The sequence below is a fragment of the Tigriopus californicus genome, chromosome 6, assembly GCF_007210705.1.
Source record: "Tigriopus californicus strain San Diego chromosome 6, Tcal_SD_v2.1, whole genome shotgun sequence".
Lineage (NCBI taxonomy): Eukaryota > Metazoa > Arthropoda > Copepoda > Harpacticoida > Harpacticidae > Tigriopus > Tigriopus californicus.
This window is the reverse complement of record NC_081445.1, coordinates 7,834,436-7,858,963: the sequence shown is the minus strand read 5'-3', so window position 1 is coordinate 7,858,963 and position 24,528 is coordinate 7,834,436. Positions and strand designations below refer to the sequence as shown.

General features: G+C 43.8%; 2 protein-coding genes and 1 long non-coding RNA gene across 4 annotated transcripts; 2 read left to right on the top strand and 1 right to left on the bottom strand.

The window, feature by feature from the left end:
* Nucleotides 1–158: 158 nt before the first annotated feature.
* Nucleotides 159–5,859, bottom strand: LOC131882338 (putative pyridoxal-dependent decarboxylase domain-containing protein 2). Its single transcript, XM_059229456.1, has 13 exons — nt 5,725–5,859; nt 5,356–5,660; nt 4,812–5,012; nt 4,064–4,368; nt 3,795–3,992; nt 3,521–3,726; nt 3,234–3,435; nt 3,037–3,156; nt 2,734–2,964; nt 1,197–1,320; nt 1,016–1,119; nt 692–943; nt 159–620 (listed from the first exon to the last, which is right to left on the bottom strand). Exons 2-13 carry the CDS (start codon nt 5,654–5,656, stop codon nt 447–449), a joined length of 2,418 nt encoding a protein of 805 aa, XP_059085439.1. The 5' UTR covers nt 5,657–5,660; nt 5,725–5,859; the 3' UTR covers nt 159–446.
* A 5,636-nt stretch (nt 5,860–11,495) lies between these two features.
* LOC131882342 (uncharacterized) lies at nt 11,496–12,930 on the top strand. Its single transcript, XR_009373479.1, has 3 exons — nt 11,496–12,064; nt 12,236–12,454; nt 12,537–12,930. It is a non-coding gene; the product is annotated as an uncharacterized LOC131882342 (long non-coding RNA).
* A 2,831-nt stretch (nt 12,931–15,761) lies between these two features.
* Nucleotides 15,762–20,253, top strand: LOC131882339 (protein abrupt-like). Of its 2 annotated transcripts, none has more exons than XM_059229458.1 (5): nt 15,762–15,913; nt 16,648–18,353; nt 18,452–18,694; nt 19,062–19,197; nt 19,276–20,253. In XM_059229458.1, the coding sequence occupies exons 2-5, from the start codon at nt 16,998–17,000 to the stop codon at nt 19,440–19,442; spliced, it is 1,902 nt and encodes a 633-aa protein (XP_059085441.1). In that variant the 5' UTR covers nt 15,762–15,913; nt 16,648–16,997; the 3' UTR covers nt 19,443–20,253. The 2 variants fall into 2 exon arrangements, with proteins under 2 accessions (XP_059085441.1, XP_059085442.1); XM_059229459.1 differs by lacking the exon at nt 15,762–15,913 and adding an exon at nt 16,287–16,519.
* Nucleotides 20,254–24,528: the final 4,275 nt, after the last annotated feature.

The following is a 24,528-nucleotide window of genomic DNA, read 5'->3' as shown; positions in this document are numbered from 1 at the left end:
AACCTTCCTCAAAAATGATATTTTTTCCGCTCTTACTAATGATTCAAATGAGCAAAGTTTTCAAAAGCAATTGGACAATAAAAACAATTTTTAATGTTCGCAATTGTCCTATCAATGTAATTGATGACTAGATATGGGGAGATGAAAATAAAATTCCATTTCAATCTGTAAAAAGTGTATTGTGAAACAAACGAATTTCAAAACAATGGCATACAATATAACTCGGTCAGGTGTGCTTCAAGCAAGGTAAAAAATTAAAACGATTGCACATATCTCATAAAAAGTATCTCGATCTGGTTCATAATCACTATTATCACATCGTTTAAAGCGGGGTTGGCTCCTTCCTTCCCTCCAAACACGTACAAGAATATTACACCAATATTGAAGGATCAATGTTATCAATGTTTTTTAAGAGGAAGGTCAAATATTGTGCTAAGTTTCCTCAACTAGACTTTGGCCTCCGAAAGGTTTTTCTCCTTTGGCTCGGAGGCACATTTTTGGGCGGCGTCGTCTCCCAATTCCTGGACCTCTTTAGCATCCTCAATGTCTTCGTTCAGGGCTTCTTCAAGGATGCCTTCTTTCACCTCCGTCTCCTCGGTCTCTTGTGGGTTCACAATCAACTGAAAAGCCGGATTGTTCGTTTACCCCGTCATTCATTGCCACTCATAGCAAAGCCCTGGGCCCAAATTACCTTTTCTTGCGAATCTCTGGCCTTGAAAATCTTGTCCGATGTGTCCAATTTGCCTTCTTGCAGACTCAAAGTTCTGCCTTTGACTTGAAGTCTCTGCAAAGGCGAGATCCAATTGTACAAACTTCCAACCAAAGGTACATGACGGAGAATGCCCTCTTGCCAAATGGCCTCGTCCGATTCGCGTTGAATCTCCCCTTGGGCTTGCTCTATGCCTTTCTGGATGACTTCGGACATGTTCTTCAGTTGCGCCAGCTTTAACGGAAATCAAAATCACCTTGGTATTCTCCCGGGAAAACATTCCGGACATTCGGGAGCAAAAATTACCTGCTGGTCCAATGTGATACCGGTCTTAATCACCAATGCCAAGAGCTCCTCCACATCCGTCTCCATGCTCACCATACCAAATCGAATGCAAATTCGGCCGTCAGCTGAAAATGATCAATCCGCTGTCAATCCCGTGATTAGGGCCTTCAGACATTAGTGTAGTGAAATGAAATGTACTCACGTCCTTCTCCGAGAGAGAAAGCTGAATCTGTACTTCGAAGTTGTTGGACCAATTGAATATTCCGGTGATCAATCAACTTTTTCTTCTCGTCTTTGGAATTTTGCAAATTCTTCCTCACTTGCTCCTACGCATATATATAGGAGGGTTATTGAAATGACTCTATTGTATGACATTCATTATTGATGTCGTTAACGAATGATTAAAGCAAGGAAAAGAGGAGTGAGAGAGTTCCTTGAAAAGTCACCAAAGTTTGTTCTATTTCCGTTGAATCATCTATCATGCTTTCGATTTAATGAGGGATGATTTGAAGGGTTAGTTAATTCCATTGTCTCCTTACCACCAGTGGCAAAAGGCGTGTCATGGGCAGTTTGGCCAGTCTTAGGCGGCTGTGACTAGTTCGGGACTTTACTTTTTTTAGCACTATCAAGTTCTGAATCATGAATGTTAAAGTTTTGAATCAAAACACATAGGCGCCAAGGTGCACATTTCATTCAAAATAAATATCAATTACTTGTCTGAAAAATATATGTGCTTCAAGTACTTTAAACTCGTTCAATCAACGGAACTGCTACTGCCCGAATTGACCTGAGTTTTGCCACGCGAAATAATACGAGCCAGGGACATTCAGATCAGTTGATTGATCAACCTAAAGCTTGCAATGAAGATATTTGACTAATGGGCAAGTAATAGATGGTTTTGAATGCAATGTGTGCATAGGTGTCTAGGTTTTGATTCAAAACTATAACTTTCATTATTGAGGCCTTGCTAGAGTGAAAAAAATTAAAAAAAAGTATAAGCACAAAAACCACCCAAGACACCAAAACCATCCAAACCACCCAAGACAGCCCAAACGGCCCACGACATGCTTTTTGCCGCTTGCGGAAAGAAAATAATGGAATCAACTAAACCTTCAAAATCATCCCTTATTGTTTGGGCTTTCATATAACACTTTCAGTTTGATTTCCTCCTGTTTGATCTGAAAGCCGTATTAAACTAGATTATAATATACTGGATTAGACTTGAGCATTGTTTGGTTAGCACAACATTAAGTTTTTGGCCAAAAAGCATCAAAAAATATTGTTGTCTAAAAATATAGTAAATGTACATTTGGCCAAAAAGCATGCAAAATGTGCTGGTCAAAATGTACGGCAATGTTTGAAATTTCACAAAATTTGTTTTCTAAATTTCATTTTCCTAGCTCGCTCATGACGTTAACTTTCTGCATAGAGATTAACGTCAAGTAATACTTCTTCTTATTCTCTTCATTGGTCAATTTTCCGAACTCGTGCTGTCCTAATAATTTTATGCCATGAAAATCTTTAATCCGTAAAAATTTTCAATTTACAGCAATTAAGAGGCCGGTTTGTCGAGAAAATTAAAATGTATGAGAAAAAAAGGGAACAAAGCTTTTACAGGTTTACTATTTCAAGTTTTCGTTTCGAACGATATGTTTGATCATGATAATGGTTTACTTGTGTTTGCTTTATAGCTTTCAAGTAACGCATTATCAGTGACTACTAATCGGGACTTCACTTACAGCATCTACCATTCTGTCTTCTTCATTGGCTTCTTCATTAGCGTCACTCTCTTGCTGCTTGAGGGCCTCAAGTTTGTCCACATATTCGGAAGGAATGTATCGAACCCCGCCCAAGCCCGCCCAATTGGCGATTTCGACGGGTTCCAATCGAATTTCCTCGCTGATGAGCTTCATAAACTTTTGTCTCTGAACGACTGTGGCATTTAGAATGTCTGATTGATTTTGCACGCTCTAGAAAAGCCGTGAAACAAGATTCCGATTATTTGTATACCAAAATATAATTCTATAACTTGTTATCCGCACCTCTATAAAGCCATTCAAATCGTCTTGATTTAAAGAAACACCCGAGAAGGAAAGGCTTTCAAATGGACATAATCTTAAAACATATCCAGTGGTTTCCACGTCCACAATTTCGAGCGGGATCTAGGGATTGCAATCGAAAAGCATTTTCAAGAAAAGTCGCATAAAAGTAGAGGGGCAAATAGCCTGCATTACTGTACCTGTCCACAGTCTCTCTGCATGGTTTGTCCTAACCACGAGTTAAGATTATTGAAATAAACAGGCACACGTGTGTTGGAATCTGGAGGCGTATCGGACACATATTGGAAGGCCAGGGCAGGATTCACAGTTCGGTAAATCTTGGAGACATCGAAATTGCCCTTGGAAACTTCCGAAACTGGGACAAATTTCTCACTTTGCAGCCTGAAGGGGGAAAAATATACTGAGGCTCGAATGGTCTCATTGCGCGACTTCTGATTATTGCAGCCAAAATATAGCCGTGACTCACCTTTGACTTAATACTCGAAGGAACGTGAACTGGGAAAGCTTCGTGTTCAGAAACTCCAACATATTGAAGATCTTGAAGATCCTGTCCCTCAATTGCTTTTCCCCTAACGATCGGAGAACGCACCACAAGGGCAAGCAATTGAGTCTCACAGCTGGGGTAAGTGTGGTCAGACCCGCATCTGTGGCAGCCACCTCTGATCCTATCAGCTAGGGGATATCAAAAACAAGATCAGTATCGCCAAACTCACCCGAATAGCTCTTAATCCCACTTTTACCTTGTAGAGGGTCACAAACGGCACAGCTGGTACTCCAATCCAAGAACCCAAGGTTAAGGCCATGCTGTCGCCCGTGGGTACGGGTTTCTTGTTATTGCTATCATTCAGAAGCACCAAACCCGCCAGCGCATTGCCCTCTAGATGCAGCCACACCCCTTGACGTCGGCAAATCCCTTCAAACCCACACACATCCACATTCTAGGAAGGCAAAAAAAGGTCGTTCAAACAAACACTAGAGCGGGCTCTGATGTAGGTTTTCGAAATTTTACCTGATTCAGGGCCGAATGCACATTGGCCACACAAAAGATGGGCAATTTTCCAGCCGCTTTGTCATCCTCAATGGACTTCTCAATGGATTTCTCGGCGGCTGCGCCAACCTCGTTGGGGGCGATCTTCAAAAGCTGTATGGTGGAGAGGGGCAATCCCAATTGGCGACACACAAACTGAATCGTGTCCAAGTAGGTGTTGGAGGTCAGGTAAATGACGGGAGGCTTGGAAAAGAGGCATTCGTAGCCGTCCGTGGCCATCTTGGGGTAGTGCTTGTACAAGGCTATACGTACCATTTTGACCAAACCTGGAGAAACACGAGATAAGTAAGCTCATAGTAGACCAATGGTCTATGGTAAGCTCTATCAATCAAGGGAGACCCTATACTAGAGGAGTGGACATTGACATAACTAGGCCGATTTAACTTTTGTCAAAGCTCTGGATCGTACATGGAAATCAATCGAAATAGACAGAAGAATATCTCTATTCTAGGGTAAAAAGCAAACCTTTTATTACATTGATATTTAACTAATGCAAAACCACACTTTTTCTAAATAATTTAGAATATTTAGATAATCCAAAGAATTCAAGATGGCTCGAAGTTTTATCTTATTGATCACTTTTCTCTTCGAATCCTAATTTTATGCCTTTATAATTCTATAGCAACTGAAATATCGTCATCACTAGCGGCCTAAGTTTGCCAATCGTCATGTCCAATTCTCTGGTTAAAGACGTTATGATCAATCTTACCTTCTCGGGTGTCATCGTGGCAATACGCCCCTCCATTGGGAAATCGAAAGAGCTTGCACATCCATAGGCCGACTTCAGTGGCAATACGTGCGGACAATCGCTGTAAAGGGGCGGGCTCCAATGTGGTGATATACGCCGAGAGTGAATGACTCACCACACTCAACAAGGACGTGCGATCCGATAATCGCATGAGTAGGTGCCCTGAAAGCGTAGAAAAGTTGGCTTTCATCAGCCAAGGTATCGCTACTCGTATCCAATCTTGGGAGCTATTCTACAGTACTTTAAGACTTCCAGCACATTGACAATGTAAATCATTATATCAGGCGTATTTTCAACGCTGTATTTTAGGCTATTGATTGACCGAGAAGGGTCATGAAAACATCACAATAGACGTATGAAAGGTTCTATGTCTACAATATACATTTGCTCTGGAAAGTGACAAAAAGTGGCACTTGCGGATGCATCGTTAGTTCGTCATTGGGAGGGCCGAAATGCCGACTTCCATATTGCATGTCAGTCGAATATTTGCCAATCAATGAATTACCTGCGCCTTCTCGAAATATGGACTGGCTGATGATATTGAGCACATCCTCCACATCACGGCCTTCTTCGCCCAAAGGTCCGGGCTCGCTCATCTGGAGTAGTTCCCTCTCATCCATGATGCCCGCGGACTGTCCGCCCAAGTTCTCCTCCATCTGATGAAGAAGTTCTTGCGCCGTACCCTGGACCATCCCACTCAACGGGGAAGACCTGGTCGGAGGCTGAACCGGCGACGAAGACGATGCGGTGGGGGGCTCCATGGATCCACGGGCAGAGGAAGCGGGTTGCTGGGATTCGGTGGTCATGGAACTAGACCCAGATGGAATGGAGTGACCCCCCTTCCTGGCAATGTTAGCTCAGAAGTCGAACTCACCTGGCTAATGCAATGGGATTTGAAGGTGCAACAACAAGAATAACGCGATATATGAGTGAATAGCTGAGGTCTACTAGAAAAGTGGTTGTCTTACTGTTGACGTGTCTCCTCTGGTAGGCTGAAAAGGCCGCTGGGATGTGGGCATGCAATCAGAGGCCGGGGCCAACCTGAGGGCAGCAGAAGGAGGCATGGATCACTATTCACTAGTGCAGGCCCACTCCTACCGGGAAGCCAGAGCCAGGGGAGGAGGGAGCGAGCGAGCGAGGGTGCGGCCAGGATGAGGAGGGCTCTCCGTAGAAGCGTTCGCTGTCAACGTCATCTGTGGGAGAGTTGTGGGGATTAAAACTGGGTTGGGCACATGCACTCTAAGTTGGTTTGTCCTTAAGATCTTCTTTCATGACGACATAACTTATTTTTGGTGATTATAAGACACTGCATACAGTTTTGGCAACAAATTGACCACTGAGATTTTGTGCAATCCAGAAATTAAGTTTCTGTTTTTGGACTAATTTGGAGCATCGATCTTTATTGGGGGGATTTAGATTTTTTAGTAAAATCGACCGATGTTGTAAGACAACTTAAAAAGTCTGACAGAATCTGAAGAATGTATGACACCCTCAGATGAAAGAATTTTTATTAAAGGGAACCTTTAGTGAAAGGCAATAACAATAATAGACACCATAATATCACATGAAGTATCCATTCAACAAACCCAGGCAGAGTATGAGAGGAAAATTATGTAGATTGTAAGCCCGATGTTGTTCGTTCAATGAGAAATTGAGCCTTAGTCAATATCTAATGAGTAAAGGAAACAATATCGAATTTTCATTGAGCAGCGATCTAATGCTCAGTTCATTTTTTGATTGTGCCACGAAATGATCGATTGTTCGACATGGTGTATATTGATAAGAAGGTCTATATGCATCGAGGACATGTCAAGTGGTGGACAGGTGTTTCTTGACAAATGAATAGACGGCAGATTTGAAAGCTACTCGACCAGTAAATCCTTTCTTTTTGATTGTTGTATGTAGAGGATGTTACACTGCTCCACCCTCAAAATGTAAATATTAGCAAACACTGGTGTACTACGAGATCTAGTCATTGAAGGAAGGTTCCAGAATATGTTTCCAGCAATTTAGATTCGCATTTCTCATACAGCCTTGCTCTCAAAAACCATGGAAATATTATTGAAGGCACTTTCTGAACGGGCCAGGAACTGTCTTGAATTGGTATTGGTTGGGAAAACTCCGTACTCCATTAATAAGCCTTTCATAATGGAAGCCTTGATAGCTTGGGTCGATCACACCCAGCCACTACTTGACTGGGTGATGAACCACTCCATCAAGTGTAAGCAAAAACGGGCCGTAGTACTGGCACTTTTGATTTGTTTTCCGTCTTCTGCAGTCAAAGAGAGCATAGTAGAGAATGCTCTTAAGATGTGTGATGTCCATAAACGACAAAAAGGCAGAGAAAAATTGTGAATTCGCTTACACAGAGTGGTGTCCCAAACTTTGGGAGTTTGGCCTGCTCAAGATCAATGAAAAGGGTTGTTCCAAGCTGGGGTGTAGCTTTTTTTTACCCATTTATGTGCATGAATTCATTGAGGCATAAGGTATGACTCAATTTCAGATGCACAAAGGCCCATCTCCGGGGCACTAGGAGGAAGAGGCAGCAGTTGTCTCAACCTCAATTTCAAGTCTCTGAACAAACTTCTCCCACCCCTTTCATCTCTCCTTCCCTTTTTCCCTGTCGTTGTTCGCCTCCCCTCCTTCATCCTCAATTCCCTCAACCTCTCTCCTACCCAAACTTTGTAGCCCCATCCCATCCTCTGGAAGCCACGAGCCCAACGCAACTTTTAGATCGTATGCTCAGGTGTCGGCCAGAGTTCTCATTTACCTTTTCCTCAAAGGTTCTCTCATACTCCATTAAAGATGAATTTTGTCCAAAAGCAGGATTTTTCAAGGTTTGGAAGACCTAGTCAAAGATTTCTTAGCCCCAGTCCAGGGCAAGTTCCCCTCTTCTCTGAAGCTAGCTCATGTTGTTCCGATTTTCAAAGGGGGAGATAAGTTGCTCCCCAGTAATTATAGGCCGATTTCTCTCACTTCGAATATTGCGAAGGTGTTTGAGAAGATCATGAAGTCCAAACTTGTTGAATTTCTTGATATTCATGAAGTCCTTCCTCCTAGCCAACACGGATTCCGAGCTCATTTTAGCACGGTTACCCAACTTATTGAGCATTTAAAGCAGGTCATTGAGGGGTTAGAAATGCACGATAAAGTATCGTACATCATGGCCTTTTATTTAATAGACTTCGTGACATTGGGATCCAAGGCAAGGTTCTCAATTGGATAAGAAGCTTCATTCAGGATAGGAAGCAAATCGTTGAGTTCGAGGGATCCCCTAGTGACATACATGATGTCAAGTCAGGTGTTCCCCAGGCCTCCATCTTAGAGCCCCTCCTTTTTATAATATTCGTTGCCCCACTTCAAAGCCTTAGTATTACTGCCAGTCTTTCTTCTTATGCTGACGATACAAAGTTAGTTTCTGGTAGGAATGGCCAAGATTCCAGTAGCCTTGCAAAGGACTTAGATCGAATCTACTCTTGGGTAACTGAGAGTAATATGGCCCTGAACGGAATGAAATTCCGCTCAATGACCTTCGGGTCAACTCCTCTAAATACTCCACTCGTAGATGATAGAGGTAAAGATATTGAGCAGGTCTTATCTATGAAAGATTTAGGTGTAGTCCTCCAAAATAATGGAAAGTTCGATGAGTATATCCAGTTGAAAGTGGGTAAAGCTTTTCAAATGTGTGGTTGGATATATCGCACGTTTAAGTCCAGAGATAGTGTCACGATGCTAACTCTGTACAAGTCGATTGTTCAGCCGCATCTTGAATATGCCTCTCCCATTTGGGCTCCAATTAGTTCAGCAGGTTTGCAAAAGCTCGAACTAGTCCAAAGATGTTTCACTAGGAACATCACAGGAATGAGAGAGCTCTCATATTGAGAGAGGCTAAAAAAGTTGGGACTGTACAGTGTTCAGAGAAGGTACGAAAGGTATCTGATACTGTACGTCTTCAAAAGTATCCATGAGCTTTGTCCCAACCCAGGATTTAGGGTCAATTCTAGTGACCGTCTAGGCTTTATGTGCATTTTGAGAGCACCTTCAAGCCCTCGAGAATCCAGACTAGCTTGAACAATGAAGTCCACTTCTCTTCTTTCTCGAGTTCCTTTATTGTTCAATTTGCTGCCCTCATATATTCGTAGGCAGTGTGTAGGTGATGATCCTGTAGCAGGATTTTAGTCAGACTTGGACAAGTTTGTGACTAAAATTCCCAAGCAACCTTATATTCAAGACAAGCGCAAGCCAGATCCGCCAACTCTAATTTGTTGGTCGATCAGATAATATAAAAGTATAAAGCCACGTAAAATGATTAGTTTTTTTCGTCTTGAACTGCTAGGAATTCCATTCCCAGTGGCGGTAATGAAGTCCGCAAAAATAACAAAAAAACGATAAAAGTAAGATTGCAGCTGACATCAGTCGGAGACTTTTTTAACTTCTGATCTTTATATAGCTACTTCAATACGTTCAAAACGTCATTTTCAAATCTGCACTCTTTACATGATTCGTGAAATTTTCTTATTCGCTTGTCTAAATCTATGTTTGAATCGAGGGTCATCAAGACAGAAGAAGAAACTTTAGGTGTATTACCGGAACGCGATAACAATGTCTTACAAAATAATCAGGAGAACTATCCCATCTGCCAGTAAAGTCATGAGATTTAAATCCCAAGATTTTAAGGGCATTATTGAGAAAAGATCCCTCAAAAGAGTGCATTCTTATATTTGAATTTTCTTCCGGATTGCACTGTAAGCCTTTCCAAATTTGATCCGACGTACCGTCAACGATAAAATGAAATCCGAATATAGGACCCTCCAAAAACAACAAAAAACTCCAATATCTGGATTGTTTCTTAAACCGAACTGTTCTATTTCTTGCTGTTTATGACACAGTCATAATGACTTTAATGAGCGTAGAAAGCAATATTGATCCTCAAAATACCGTATTTTACTACAAATTCAAGAAACATATTTATATGTTTTGAGGTCAGCCTTTCCAAGCAATTTTAGACCAACGGATGAAATTCTATATCTCAAATTTTACTTGGATTGTTTTGAAGAGTAAAGGGCATAGCGGTGGAAATCAATTCATAACATTTCCCCCAAAGAGACTACAAAATCTGCATTTTGTATCTTTGGTTTGCTCTTAGAACCAAAGTAGTTTACAAAGTAAAAAAAATGATTTGGATAAAATGGTACTTCATATCAGGATTGTTCCTATAAACGCAGTCTCTTATGACGAAATTTCACTGTGCATCCGAAGATAGGTTTCGAGACGACCTGGTAATGACTTGCGTGTTTTTCATGAAATCGACATCGGTTGCTCATTTTCTGAGGACTTCTAAAACGGCTTTCGCGTTTTTTACGTTTGATAACGACAATCGCCAGAACGGTGCAAAAAAAAAAAAACAACGCTATGCTAATAATGAGAATTTTGAATACCATTTGATATAGCAAATCCATTACTTTGGTAGATTGAATTCGTTCAGTGAACAAAGGATTTTCTAAAAGTGTATAACTTGAAAGCTTCAGGTGAATCAACGCAGGCTTTTAATTTCCACCGAACAAATGGTTCTTCTGTGGCTTGAACGTAACTAAGCAAAGCACACTACTGAATCTTAATGTGATATGGTGCAGATCATTCCGGCAAAAATAATTTTATAAAGGGAATCACCATTGTCATTCATACACTCTGTTTTTAATATGTAGATCGTTCATCTTTACACGTATTATTCTTTACTGGATATTGATGCCGTGTAACTTCAGCTCATCAATTTTATGGCTAACAATTTGATTCACTATATTGAATACATTTTCAAGGCTCTATTCCGATTTGCAATTTCAGCCGCATTGTACGCTCTTATTAGATGGTTAATTGTGAAACTAGTCCGTAAGCCATAAGAGATTGCTTATTGAAGAACGCATCAAATGAATGTTAACAGAGTGGAAATATGAAAAAAGGGATTTAATCCTCAATCCTTAGTATTTGCAAATGTCAAAACTGGCGGCAAATTTTCAAATGGATTCAACTGCCTACCAGTAATACTTGAGTTTATGTGGCGTGTAGTCATTTGTGTGATTTCAATCAAGTGTTTCGTGAAATCCGATCAATACTAGAGTGTTCAAGGTAGCACGGCCAACAGGGCTCATTGGTGTCATTATAAGAACTCTTAACGAAAGAGCCCTCTCCAACTTATGGTTAGTTATTTGCAACCCCCCCAAGACAACAAAGAACTCGATGCCAGAGTAATACTTGCATCGCTTCAAAAGCGTTATTTTTTTACTCTACCTCAAAAAAATCGCAGGCCTGTTTTGTATCGTACTAGTAAGGCTTGCCCCCAGCCTCGTTTGTCGTTCCCAATTGTGACCAAATGTGCTAAGTGCTACTTCGCTATGAAAAACGTGGACCAAATTAGGAGCGTTTGGTCCTCTCTTAGAGTAGGGAGTCGATCTACCCTAAGTTTTGGCCCTTTGTGTCTACTCGTAACACAATGCAAAGCGCCGAGTTCCTTTTCCCTTCCACGAGGGAACAGAGAAACAAAGTTGTTCCTCGCACAGAATCGATCGATTTTGGCTGCAATGAGAGGACAGAAAGCTTACAGAAGGTATACATGGATCGAGTGCGTTCTCGCCGAAATGCCGTACGCATTGGGGGCCTCTTTGTCTAACCAGACAGCTTCCTCCAACGACCAAAACCAACGAGGCTGCGAGAGGGTGGAACTTGGGTCCAAGCTGGGCAAAAACCCATTACGGTACAGGGAGTTCTTTGGGAACACAACTATGTGTTGAAAATGTGCGCTCTGAGACCAGCACTATGGACCTGTGCTAGCACATTTTGAGATTGAAGAAACATTGAATATGTATAGAGCATTGTAAATAACTCAGTATAGCAGAGTTATCCTCCAAGGTAACGTTTTTGCTCGAGGAATGGGTCAAAGTTCTCATTTTCACTTGAACGTTTGAGGTTTTTGGTCTGAGCGTTCAGCCAACATGAACACGGGAGTGAGGTTGTGAGTTTGTGAGTGAGTGGATATTGGATCCCCGAACCTGAGCCGAGCGGTCCCCCTTCTCTCCGCTTTTTCACCCCCTTTTGGTGGCCACATGGAATCATCATGGATGCAGCTGCTACTGCTGTCGGCCCACTGGAAAGAGCTTCTTTGTCAGGCCGTTCAGAACTTCAGACGTCACTTGGCCTTGGCCGCAAAAGGAGGAAGCCAGGTTTGTCAGCCAATAACGAAAGGGTTGGAAAAAAAATAACGAGATCGGCAGCTTCATACGGCGGTGGTGCCAGATTGGGTGGTGTAGAGTAGACTCGTCGAGACTGGAGCTTGTTCTTTGTGAGGGGAAGGCCTAGACACTATGCCTATCCAAACACGTTTTTTTTTTCAGGGGAAGACACAACAATCGCCCTAATGCAAACAAAGGGACTGATTGCATTTATGCTAAACTGCTCGGCATACTACACGATGATGATGATGATGATCATAAATAGAAACTGGTGATCAGGTTTGGAGTTTGGAGTCGACGCCGATAAGAAGCGTATTTTTGGGGACAAAGAAATTTATCAACACAAAGACTTCGACGAAACTGAGTCGTAAAATAAACGAGGTATGGCATTGAAATTATCAACGAGATCTTGAAGGGCATAAAGCCTTTAGAGCGGTTTTTTTTCTTCCCTGGCCTGAAATAGGTCCATGCGGTGATGGTAAGTTGAAGGAAGCCTGGAAGGAAGCCTGGAAAGAACCCTTGACGGATTTAACGAATTTCGGGTATAACCTAGATTACCGAAGACAGGAAGTGGGGTGCATTTGTGAAGCGTTAACCTTACTCTAAGACTGCTGACTACTTGCTCACAACATAAGAGGTTTTGCGCCTAATTTTTTCCACCGCGCCCAGACGACCTGCAGAACCATACTTGAGCACTCTAAGAATAGATATATATATATTGCTCAAGAAACTTGTACGTGAGTGATTCTCCTGGTTAACTATCTATTGCTACGGATGAGCAACAAGTTTCTCAAGAAAACGGCCATGAGTTAAGTAATAAGGTTGTGCGCGACAAAATACAAAATATGTAACCAGGCATGGTTTAAAGTCAACTTATCCCAAACCCCCATTTTAACACAAAAGTTTGACCATTTATGCCACGGACCATACCACATTTCCTCCATGGTCAACCTCTTGGATGCGCGTGGTGGAGGTCCTTAGTACTCCTTGAGTCTTCCTTGTCGTATTTTAAACGATCAACCCCCTGCTGCTATCCCATCCCTCGGCTGCTTAACAACAGCCCTCCGAACTAGTCCGAACCGCGCTCACTTACTTCCATGGTCCCAAATCCCAACTCCTGATTTTCTTTCTTCAAGTTTCCCAAAGTGCGCCTTCGAACACAGCCTAGATGGTCTGGTTTCTTTCCTGGGCTGCCATCTCTCCCTCTCTCCCTCTGTCTTTCTTTCTTTCCCTCCCTCAACCCTGGTCTGGCCGATCCTTGGGCCGATCCATTCATCGGGGTAGTTTTGAAGAGGAGCAGGCCTTGCTTTGGTATGGCCTGCCCAACACGTTTCTTGGACGCGCCAGCGAGTGAGTAATGAATCTATGTTTAGCTTGGCCAGACCGCACTCTTGGCCCTGTGGGTTCAGCCCTCTTTGGGCCGGTGTCCAGCTGTCCTGATGACTCGATGGGCCAATCGCGAAGAATAAGCTGAAGAAGAGGAGGCAGGAGACGCGGAGGATCACTCCAGGGCAAGTTCAACCTCACAAGGCCCACAACGACAGGGTGAAGGGAAAAGAAAGAGCAAGTAGGTAGGGAGGTTCGTTCGTTCGTTGTGATGAAGGGAAGAAGAGACGTTCGAGACAAGGAGAGTTTCTCTTTTCGGGGCACAACTGTACTCCAGGTCCACTAAGGAAGCTCTCATGAAGAATGTCTGTTGGGGAGAAGAGAGGGAGGGAGAATGGAAGAGGAACAATGAACCAAGAAAGTCAGACCTAGAACGGGGTGTTTGCCTACTTACCCTCAATACCAGCTGAAGTATTGAGGATAGCTGAAATAAAAAGGGTGTAACACACACACACACACACGAAGACACAAAAACACTTGGCTTGGTAACTAGTCGAAGGAAATGGCCAAGGTTAAGCTCGTGAAGAGAACATTGAAACCTACCTAAACATCTAGCTGAGCAAAAAATATATTGAATTTTCAAAAGAAGTCTACCATAGAGTCTAGAAAATAAGGACAATTTCGTTCAGTCTTTGCCCACAATCCCTGTGCAAACTATCTCATTTCATGATGTGAGCAGGTCATTCTCGTCCATCGTTATTAATAGACACGGTCAGATTAGCAACAGTCCAGAATTTTTTTCACCCCCTCCCTTCATCAAGATTTCTTTGGAAGCTGCGTCTCCCCCTCATCCCTGAAAAACAGTCTGGTTTTCTCTTGTGGGCCGTATTTCAGTGTCTGCATACTGTACGTACATTCGGTACACCAACAGTCAGTCGCTCACTCACTCAGTTAGTCAGTTCATTGAAGATAAGTGTACTCACACAAGGAGGCACCCTCAGAGGCACCCTCACCCTGAATCCACAACAATTCTATCTAGCGTGGCTTCGGAGCCCATGGCGAGGGCTGAAATTTCGTGTCTGCTCTCGGCCTGCTTCCATGTCTCGTTTTTCACGTTTCTTCGCACCCAGTAGGCAGCAGGACGCTCAGTAGGCGCTGTCCTGTAACGACCGAGAGGCACAAGAGGGCATTGCAATCCTGCCAGGATTTCTGCCCCAAGCTCCTACATCGTCTTTCTTCCCCTCTACGAAAACAACCCTCACTCACACACAAAGCCCATTGCTGGACCAGCAACGAGTAGTACGACCGGCACAAGTAGTTCAAGTGCCGCGCTCCCTCTTCAAGCGCTTCAATGGCGCACGTCCGACCCAAAGGAGGACCAACGCATCAACATCGTACAAGAACAACAACACAGCCGCCGAGTCAGTGATGATGGATATTTTTGTCCCAATAGCGCACATATTGGAGCGATTTGCGAGAGGTTTCGGAGCACGATATGAACCAGGATATATGCATTATGACGTGCAAACTTTTACCTCAAAACCAATTATTTGTGTAGTTAAAAGAATGATCAAGGCTTTCTCTTCCAGGACTAGCCTCTTCTTCGAATCAGAGGTCCTTTTGGATTTCCTTTAGCTAGTTGGTGGAGACACTGATAAAGGATATAAACACTACAAACTCAACATTTGATCTTCATTTAAAGGTGGCTAGGCAGTCCTCCGTGGGAGTCGGCTGATATTTAGCAATATGCGTTCTAGTTTGGAATATCTTGTATAATGTATTTTGAGCCACATGACTCGTCCTCTCTGGAAATGATATTTTAAAACCCTTGTAGGGAATCTGTTACGGAAGCCACGCTTATGTATAAACCTTGCCGACAGAGGGGATTATGTGCCGATACAAATTTTAACTCCATTGATATCATATGTTCGAGCGCAAAAACCTGCTAGAAACACATTTTCCTGTACACCTACTTAGTGCATATGAAAGTCACCCTCGCCATGGCAGCTGTAATCCAAGCTGGCCCATCTGAAGGCACTCAATATCAACAACAACCCTCGGATTTCGGCCATGGCTAATAAAAACTTCTACGAGCGAGCAGCATTCCCACCACCACAACAACTACTCCAGTGGGCCTGCCTCTACTCGAATCTACTAGGAATCTCGTACTATCCTTTGTGGCTGGCCATCCTAACCGGCGTCATCCCCAGGCATATCGGCCTATTCAGAGGGTGAACAACTGGCATGGGTTCGCTTGTCTGTAACTACTACTCACCGGCCCTGTCTGTGTGTGCATACGTGTGTGTGTGTGCCTCTGGCAAGCCCCAAGCGCGTTTGAGGCCGGTGTTTGAGGGGGTGAATGTGAGCGCGCTCGCCGGTGGGTCCCAGCCCGGAAAGGCTGGCCGGTGAAGAGAGGGCGTCGTTGTTGTGGCCGCCTCCGCCGTGGTGTGGACATGGATGCAGTGGAGAGAAATAGACGGAGGAGATCAGACTCCACGCCAAAACACACCAAAGGTAAGACGGGTGGCTACATTTCCGGACTATTTTCACCCCTAAACCCGGATAAGTACGGGTCTCGGGGTTAAAATGGTTGACTCGGGGGCTAGGTCACACCTCTAGGCCGGGCCTGAGAGGGTTTCTAGCCCCAGCCAGGCCTGATTTGTCCTTAAAAGAGGTCATGCCTTTTTGTGAATCGTTAAAGGCTTTGTCTCGAGGCGCGCGTTGAAAGTCGGGGATCGACGAAGAAGGGAGGAAAAAACGAAACGACCAAAAAAGAGGGAGGGAGTTAGGGAGTGAATGGGGGAGGGAGGGAATCCGGGAAGGAAGGAAGGAAGGAAGCGAGGAAGGAAGCAAGTCCAACCCAACGGGTAGTTAGCCAGGGGGATGGGAGAGAGGGAGGAAGAATGGAACACAAGTAGAGAGGTTCAAGAATAGCGAGAGGCTGTTTGAGATATATGTAAAGTTAGCCCGATGTGTAGTTGAAAACTGTCGGGCATCGGGAAGAAAAGGGCTCCCATGCCTACCTCGGACCGTTTTTACCTTGGGTCAGAAGATTGACGAATCACGGCCAATCTCGTTGGGGTTGCCCTCATGTGATTGAGGCAGTATCTGTGTGTCGGGGTAAGGTTGTCTTGAAAGGCTGCAAGGTCGTCATGATTGAGGTTTTTTTTTTCGATGTCTCCGCCTTGATTTCCCATGAGTCACAATGAGAATACCTTCCTCAGCTTGGGTATTGCTTTATTTTCCAGTCGTTCCCGTGTGAAGTCTGGCGCCGGTGCACCATGTAGGGATAGCCCCACGCCCCCTCACACCCCTACGGTTGTCTACCCACACCCTTCGACATTTGGACCATTGGCTGATCCATCTTGCTTTCACACACCTTGATCTCGCTCATATTGGACACGCCCCACGACCGTCGACCGCTTCACGCTCCAGTTTTGACCATTCCTCGTTTGTCGCCAACCAAGCAGCCAGCATTCTTCACCTCCACATCAAAATAACAAATCCATCCCCGTCCCTTATTGTGCTTCATGTTCGGATTGGCTCGTGAGTCTGTGCCCTAATCCTCTGCCCGTGCCCGTGATTTGGCCGCCGCAGGATGATGAATAATAGCCACGCTCGCGAGGATTACCCCATGGAGGCGTCGGCTTCGCCGATTCCGATGGGCGCTCACCCTCATCACGCGTCGTTGCATCGCTCGCATTCGCCCATGGCTGTGAATCCCGCCGATTCCAATTCCAGGCCCAACTCAACCCCGGCCACGCCCCAAAGTACCTCATCCACGCCGCATTTGCCTCCGTCAGTGTCGCTGGTCCCGCCTTCTTCCCTGGGCAGTAGCAACGGCGGACGAGAACCGCCTTACTCGAGCTTAGCCGATTCAGTTCCTAATAGCAATCATCATCCTCATGCACTCCATCATCAGTCGCCGCTGCATGCCCATCATCTACATCACACGGACATCAAATCCGAGAGTGACGATACCATTGAAGAGCTCCTCCTGAAATGGGACGACCACCATCGGAGCTTTTTCGAAGGGGCCGAAGACCTGTGTCATAATGAGCATTTGGTGGACGTGACCTTGTCGTGCGGCGAGCATAGCTTTCCCGCCCACAAGCTCGTCCTGTCTGTGTGTTCGCCTTACTTCCGTAGCCTGTTCCTTCGTAATCCGTGCAAGCACCCCATCGTGGTGTTGAAAGATGTCAGCTACCGGTACATGAAACTCCTACTCATGTACATGTACCGAGGAGAGGTATCCTGTCCGCAGGAAGATCTGCAAGGCCTTCTCCGCACGGCTCGCAGCCTTCAGATCCGAGGACTGGTCGAGCTCGAACGTCGACGGGAAGCAGAAGGCCTCACGAGTGTGGACGGCTCCCCCATCAAGCGAGCTCCATCCGACATTCACGATGGGGCTTCCACTACGAGCTGTGACGTCGAATCTCGAGAAGGCAACGACTTCAACATTGACGATGTTCGATCTCGGCTTCACGGTCAGCTCGAAATCCAACCCATCTCTCAGCCCTCGAGCTCGTCTTATTCCCATGGAACGCGAGAACGAGAGGGCAATGGCCTGGGTCCGGCTCATTCATCCTCTTGGTTGGACAGTGCCCGACATTCGGACAATCTCACGAGCAAAATTGCCGCCGCGGCGTCTTCGTCCAACGAGATGGTCCCCGCGGATCACGGGCCGGGCGACCTCCGAATTAAAGACCTGGACCGTCTGAGCTATAACGGCAATGGCAATAATGGCACAGACTTGAGCACGCATCATCGACGATCTCCTATGAACCCACCCCCTCGAAATCGATCCAGACCAAATTCAACGGCGGCTGCCGCCGCGGCCGCAGCCAGCAATGCGGCTCTTTTGGCTGCCGCTCAAGCCGCTGGCATGCCCTCTTCAGCATTGGATCCAAGCGATCCAATGAGTTCCATGAATGCTCTTTTGGCTGCTGCTCAGGTAGGACATTTGATCACCATCCATTGCCAATCATTGGGTAATGAAAGTTGGAACAAAGTTCTTGAAGCCTAACGTTTGCCCTCTTACTCCATTTACAGGCTCATGGAACCTCTGGCCTTCCGGCTTCCACCCTGGCATCTCTCTTACCCTCCTCCTCCACCAATGTCTCTTCCCCCTCATCGTCTTCAGTGGCCGCCTCTTCAGCGCCACCTGTGTCCGTGTCTACGGCTCTTTCGACTGGTAGATCCACCGGAACCAATGGCCAGAGTAATCCCACCAACAGTGCAAGTGGCGGTGCCTCCGGGGGAGTTGACATCAGTCAGGCTGCTGCCGTCGCCAACGTAAGTATCAAAGACTTTACCTCAACCATTCAATTTTCGAGAAATGAGACATCGTGGTTACAAGGGAAAAGGTTTGGTTTCAACCCGTCCCTTGCAACTCGACAATGGCTGGGGAGGTTTTATGGGCAATAATCATATCTAGAAAGTGATTGCAAAGTTATACGCCTCTTCACAAATAATTAAGGGCTTTCGGGTAGAGCTTTGATTGAAGATCGATAGTTTTTCAGTGTAATTAAGTTTTGTTTTTTTTTTATCAAAACCCGGGAAGTTTTGAAAGTCCTGGGTGAGATTTTATTCCCTTGGTCAACCGTGCGTAAGATTTGTTTCAAGAGAGACGATATTTACCTAGTGCTTGCTCTTTTTCTAGCTTCAGCTTTACTACTACATGCAAAAAGTGGCTTCAGCCGGCATGGGAAATCCCAAAGAGCGCAAAGAGTGTCCTATCTGTGGCAAAACCTTGTACGATCGGTCCACGTGGAACAGGCATATGAGAATTCACACAGGTAAGTTGTTCGTTCCAAAACGAGTGATCACCTCTACCACTGGGTCGCAATACTATATTGTCAAATTCATGGTTTTAGGTGAAAAACCATATCCGTGTCGATTCTGTGGTCGTCGTTTTCGGACAAACTACAACAAAATCGGCCACGAGAAGAAATGTCCGGATCGTCATGCGCGGGCTCTTCTCAATCAGCAGCAAAACACGACCAATGGTCCTGCTCAGCAAGAAAACGCCATCTATCGCTAGTGGTCAAGTGCCAAATGGTTCAAGAAGCCTCGTACAAAAAGTGTCTGATGCACGATTTTTTCTCAATCTAATCAAGCCAAAATCAAAACGAAGTGGTCAAGCAATAAGGATACACACAAGAGAGCGAGACTTCAGACAAAGCCAATGCTGTGCCTGACCAACTACAAGAAAAACTAAGCAACCATAACCCCGCCCCCGCCCCACAACTGTTTCATTACGTTCGATCTCCCCACTTTCTTTTTGCCTCCTTTTCCGCCTCCTTCCAATTGTAATTACAACTATGTCAATGAAACGTATTACGACCAACAAAGTCTCTTGGGGGTCAACACATTTTCGGCTTACATTTGATCTCGCCCGAGCAACCACTGATCTCTCTCCCTGTTATCCCCTTCACTCCCCCCCTGAGCCCTCCGAGCCCCCCGAGCCCCACCACAACACTGATTGCCCCCTCCTAGAATCCGTTCAGAACATTGTTCAGATGAAAACTAATGCAAATTGTCTGTTTCGTTATTATTTGACGTACTAGTATGTGCCATCATGATTTATTTATCATTCTCCCCCTTCTCGTTGCTTGCCCTTCGTTTCCTCGCATTTCTGGGTCACCCAACCAATGATTCATGTGCATTGCACAAGTTCAGCGCCACGAAAGAAACCTTCAGCAACAATGCAATTGGCCCAAAAACTGCATTTCTTTTTTCTTCTCCTCCTCCTCCCAACACCACCGAACGCATTCGCTTCCTACTCTTTACATTTCAATTCATTCAGTTGTACTAGTACTCTTTCTACTCCCTGTAGGTCACTGGTTAGCCACCTTAGCCAATTGATTTACGAGTGTGGCAAATCGTGCGACGAGAACTTCAGTTTAACTAACTAAAAAACTGCACTGCAAATTACTCAGTCTTGTGCTCACTACCACACTCCAAGTATGGTTGCTAATGTAGCCAACAAGCGACCTTTTAATCTCGGAAGTACGTGCTATGTTGATCGATCTCGTATTCTGCACATATCTCTGCTCATTTTGATCTCAACCAATCCAGCATAATTCATTTCGGATTGATGACAGCTCATACATTGGCGACGAGATGAGACCCTGGTTATTCCAGGGTGAAAAAGGATTGTCTGTCGCTCCCTTCTATGTTCATTATCCAAAGAAACCTGCTCGAATACACTGCCATGCATTCAGATCAAGCACAATGGAAACTGAGATTCACACCTCTCTCTCTGTCGCTCTCTCTATCTCTTTCTTTGAAAATTATTTCTCGCATTGATCTTCCGATATGTGCGTGTGATTGTCCCACGTAGATCGTAACCACCCACAACCATATCTGCCGGCCATGAACCATTCTTTCAAATGTCGTGAACTTTGCAACCCGGTGTTTTGCGTCCAAAACCAAACAATCGAACGATCGAACGAAAGTGGATCAACTTGAAACATTTTCTACTTTTATACTCACTTTTAATGAGAGACTACCATTACTGCTACTATTGCCGCTATCACTGCTCCTTCCGTCTTCGAACGATGATTGCTCAGGAGATTTCCGGCCGCTGTGAATGGGCCTTCTTCTCCTTGTTCCCTTATCCTCCTCCCCAATAATGCATTTCTCACTTCTGAGCGTTCTCGACTCAAAACTTTGTAATATAGCTCACTCGATTGATCTTTCTACCTATCTTTCTACCATTCTGCCCTCTCGATCTTGTGTTTCCAACTGAACTGTCGTGACCTCTTCTTTTGTAAGTTTGTACTTTCACATCACCTTTTGTATTATGCGTGTTCATGTGTGTTCGTTTGGCTCACACTGACTACACTCTTACATTTACGATTGTGTGTCCTGAAGCGAAGCTCTCCCTCAAGTGTCTCATGTGTTCTCCCAGAAATCACTGCTTAACCAAAGCTCTTACATTACTAATTGCGACCAGTCTTCAAAAAGACAGGCCATCTCTCTCCTCTCCACGGAGAAACCCAAAAGACTATTTTTGAAAAATAACCACCATGCTGGATTGTCAAAATTTCATTTTCTCACCATCTCTGATGGTCTCCCCTCCCGTTCAGGTTTTTAGGGGAAGAGGAATACTCAAAAAGCGCTCTCTTTTGGACGGAGTGAAAATCGTCTTCTTTTTTGTTTATAGCACATTGACTGCATAATTATTTCCTTTGATCTCACTATTAAAAGAAGAGCCCCGCGTTTTAGTTCATTTGCGTCAAACGATAACTTCAAACAACAAAACCACCAACATAAACAATAATGATAACAACCCGAAGCGCACTCCAAATTTTGCTCAAACCTTCAAACCACTTTTGCAATTCACCTTAGTTGTTGATATCAAAAAAGACACGTGCAATTTCAACAAAATATCAGCCTCTTCTGGCTGAGGCCTGCTTGACAGCACTCGCTTACGTATTATTATTTTTATCATGATGATTATGTATCTATCGTAAGTTGATTCCTGACTGGTTGTCGCGGCATTTTGTCCATTCCCAATCCGAGATTTCCTCTCAAAAATGAGCCTATTTTTTGAGTCATATTTATTCTTTTACATTTTGAAACAGGACCGAATACGTTTAGGACGGGAATGTGAGCAAATTTGAAGCCAGAAAAAGCGCTGACCCAAATTGAACAATCGTACCAAAATCGCCTGCAGGAAAGCAGGCATTCATTCTCTATTGAACAAAATGAGGATTATTTTTCCAAACTTCGCAATCAGAAAGAAAGAAGGATTCGCATTTCCGATTGGCGGTGGTTGTTTCACTGATGAAATCAGTCGCCTCCCAACCACCTCCAGAATCATCTTTATATATATACATACATAAAGTAGTAATTGGCATACTCGGCCGATTGGCATTACTAAGGCTGGGCAACTCAAATTGATATTTTTGCCTCTGTCCTCTCCACACATCAAAAGAAACAACAGAACCTCCTGTCTGTCTCTATCTATTCTCTTCCAAATTGAGTCGTGATCTCTTTCCTATTACTGAGCAATTTTGACACTTTTGTACAATACTATTTTGTGCTTCTCATATGAAATAAAACCTGATGAAAAAACACCACTTGTTTTCATACTTTGTCCACGGATTACGTTGGGAATTAAGAATCATAACAAAATAAACAACCGAATGATGTGCTGCTAATGGCAGAGGCGACTTTCACGTGAACTTTACTGCTCAATGCGTATGTTTTGTTTATCAACTGAAAACAGTCTGGACATTCCTAATCAAATAAATCATTTTGCAAGCATAGAGAAATAATTTTGTCAAGGATCGTGGGTATTGACGGATTCCTTAGTGACTTCAATCATCATTTTATCTTTCTCTGACTTAGCAGTTTGCGTTTTTTTTTCATAATAAGGAAACCAAAAGTACTGAATCAGTTACACTAGCACATGGTTAAAAAATGCTTTAATGCTGATTTGATATTTTTTTTTCTTTCAGCCGTCCTTTTGGGTACTAGGAGTGCGATTCCCTGTACTGAATGTGGAAAATTAATCAATCCTATTTCACTCTATATTAACAAAAAAAATCTAATCCACGAAAGAATTAGGAAACTTGAAAAAAGGGTTGATCTGGAATTTTCATCAAAACCTGTTGCAGGCTGAACGGCTACATATTCCAGACAAATATTTGAGGGAAATAAATAGAACATCGAAGGAGCCCGAGAAAGCTCATGGATAATTTTGAAGACTTACTTACTGTAACTAGATGCTGTATAGTCCCAACTTTTCTGACCTCTTTCAATACGAGAGGCTTAGTATTCATTGATCCACAGAATGTGCCACTGATGCAAAATTTGGCCTTTGATAGGACAATGTGAACGTTCAGTTCCTGACCCTTGATATTGTTACGGTAATACGAAAAAACTCGTATAGGAATATTTTGAGTGATCTCTTTCCTTTAACCGTCGTTCTGTTGTACAGAATCAGCAAAAATCATTGGAACCACTAAGAACTGGAATTTCAGCATAATTTAAGCAAAAAATATTCTCCTGAATTTATCTATAAGTTTGACAAAGGTGACCTGATCCGTTACATTGGTTTCGAATTTAAAAACTGTCACTGAAGCTATGAAAACTCACTGTGGTCTCGATTTACAAAGTGGTTTACACACCTTATCAAGTTTCTAGAGGAATATCCAAACTCATCTTAGAACAGGTTTGATTTTTTTGCTTAATTGGTTCCCATGGCAGATTAAATGTTTGCATACCTAAAAACATTGTTCAAAAACATATAATTTTCAAAAGCTTATTTGATGCAATTTTTGGACAGTATTTAGTTAACACTTTTTTCATTTTATTTCATAAGATGAAGGAATGGACAATCCAACTGTAAAAATGTTTCCACTTATACACTTTTTCCTTATAACCACATGTCCTATTAGTCTAGACATTATAGCGGGCCCGAAAGCCGTGTTGCCAGTCGAATAAATAATCTTTATCGTGACTCGCTGTCTTGTCAATTCGCAAAATTTATAAAAAGTGCTCACGTATTTATTATTCACAGAAATCGATGGTCAGAATGAAGAAATACCTGGCTAGTTTGAGATACCACCGTAAAGATTACAAGAATTGGTGCACTGGACATGAAAAAGTGAAGAGAGCCGTGGACAATTAGGTGTTGATAAAGTCCTTGACCTGGAAGGACAACTTGTGTGCGGACATCACCTCCGGAAAGTTGAGTTTCCCAACACCATTGGACAATAAACATGATAATCCGATAGTGAGGGGCTCGGTTTTATACATAAAATGCGTCCATGCACTATTGGCATATTGGGGCACTCAAAGGTATCGTTTTAGGAATCTGGTGTAAGTGGCATCGGTGGATTTGAGGGAAGGAGAGTTGCGCAGAGTTGGGAAGCCACAAGAGAAGGCCGTAGAGGAAGATTGATGTAAGTCAAGAAGAGTTGAAGAACTGATGGATCTGGAAGGTTTTCGATGGAGAGTTTATTGTTATTGTGTCTGATCCTGGCCCTGGCTATGACGAGTTGAAATAGTTGCTGAATGAAGGTTGGGTGGAGAAGGTGAAACCGACATAGTTCAAATTCTTGACGATTTTAACCGGAATATTGTTGGTATGGAAGAAGGTAGAAGATAGACAT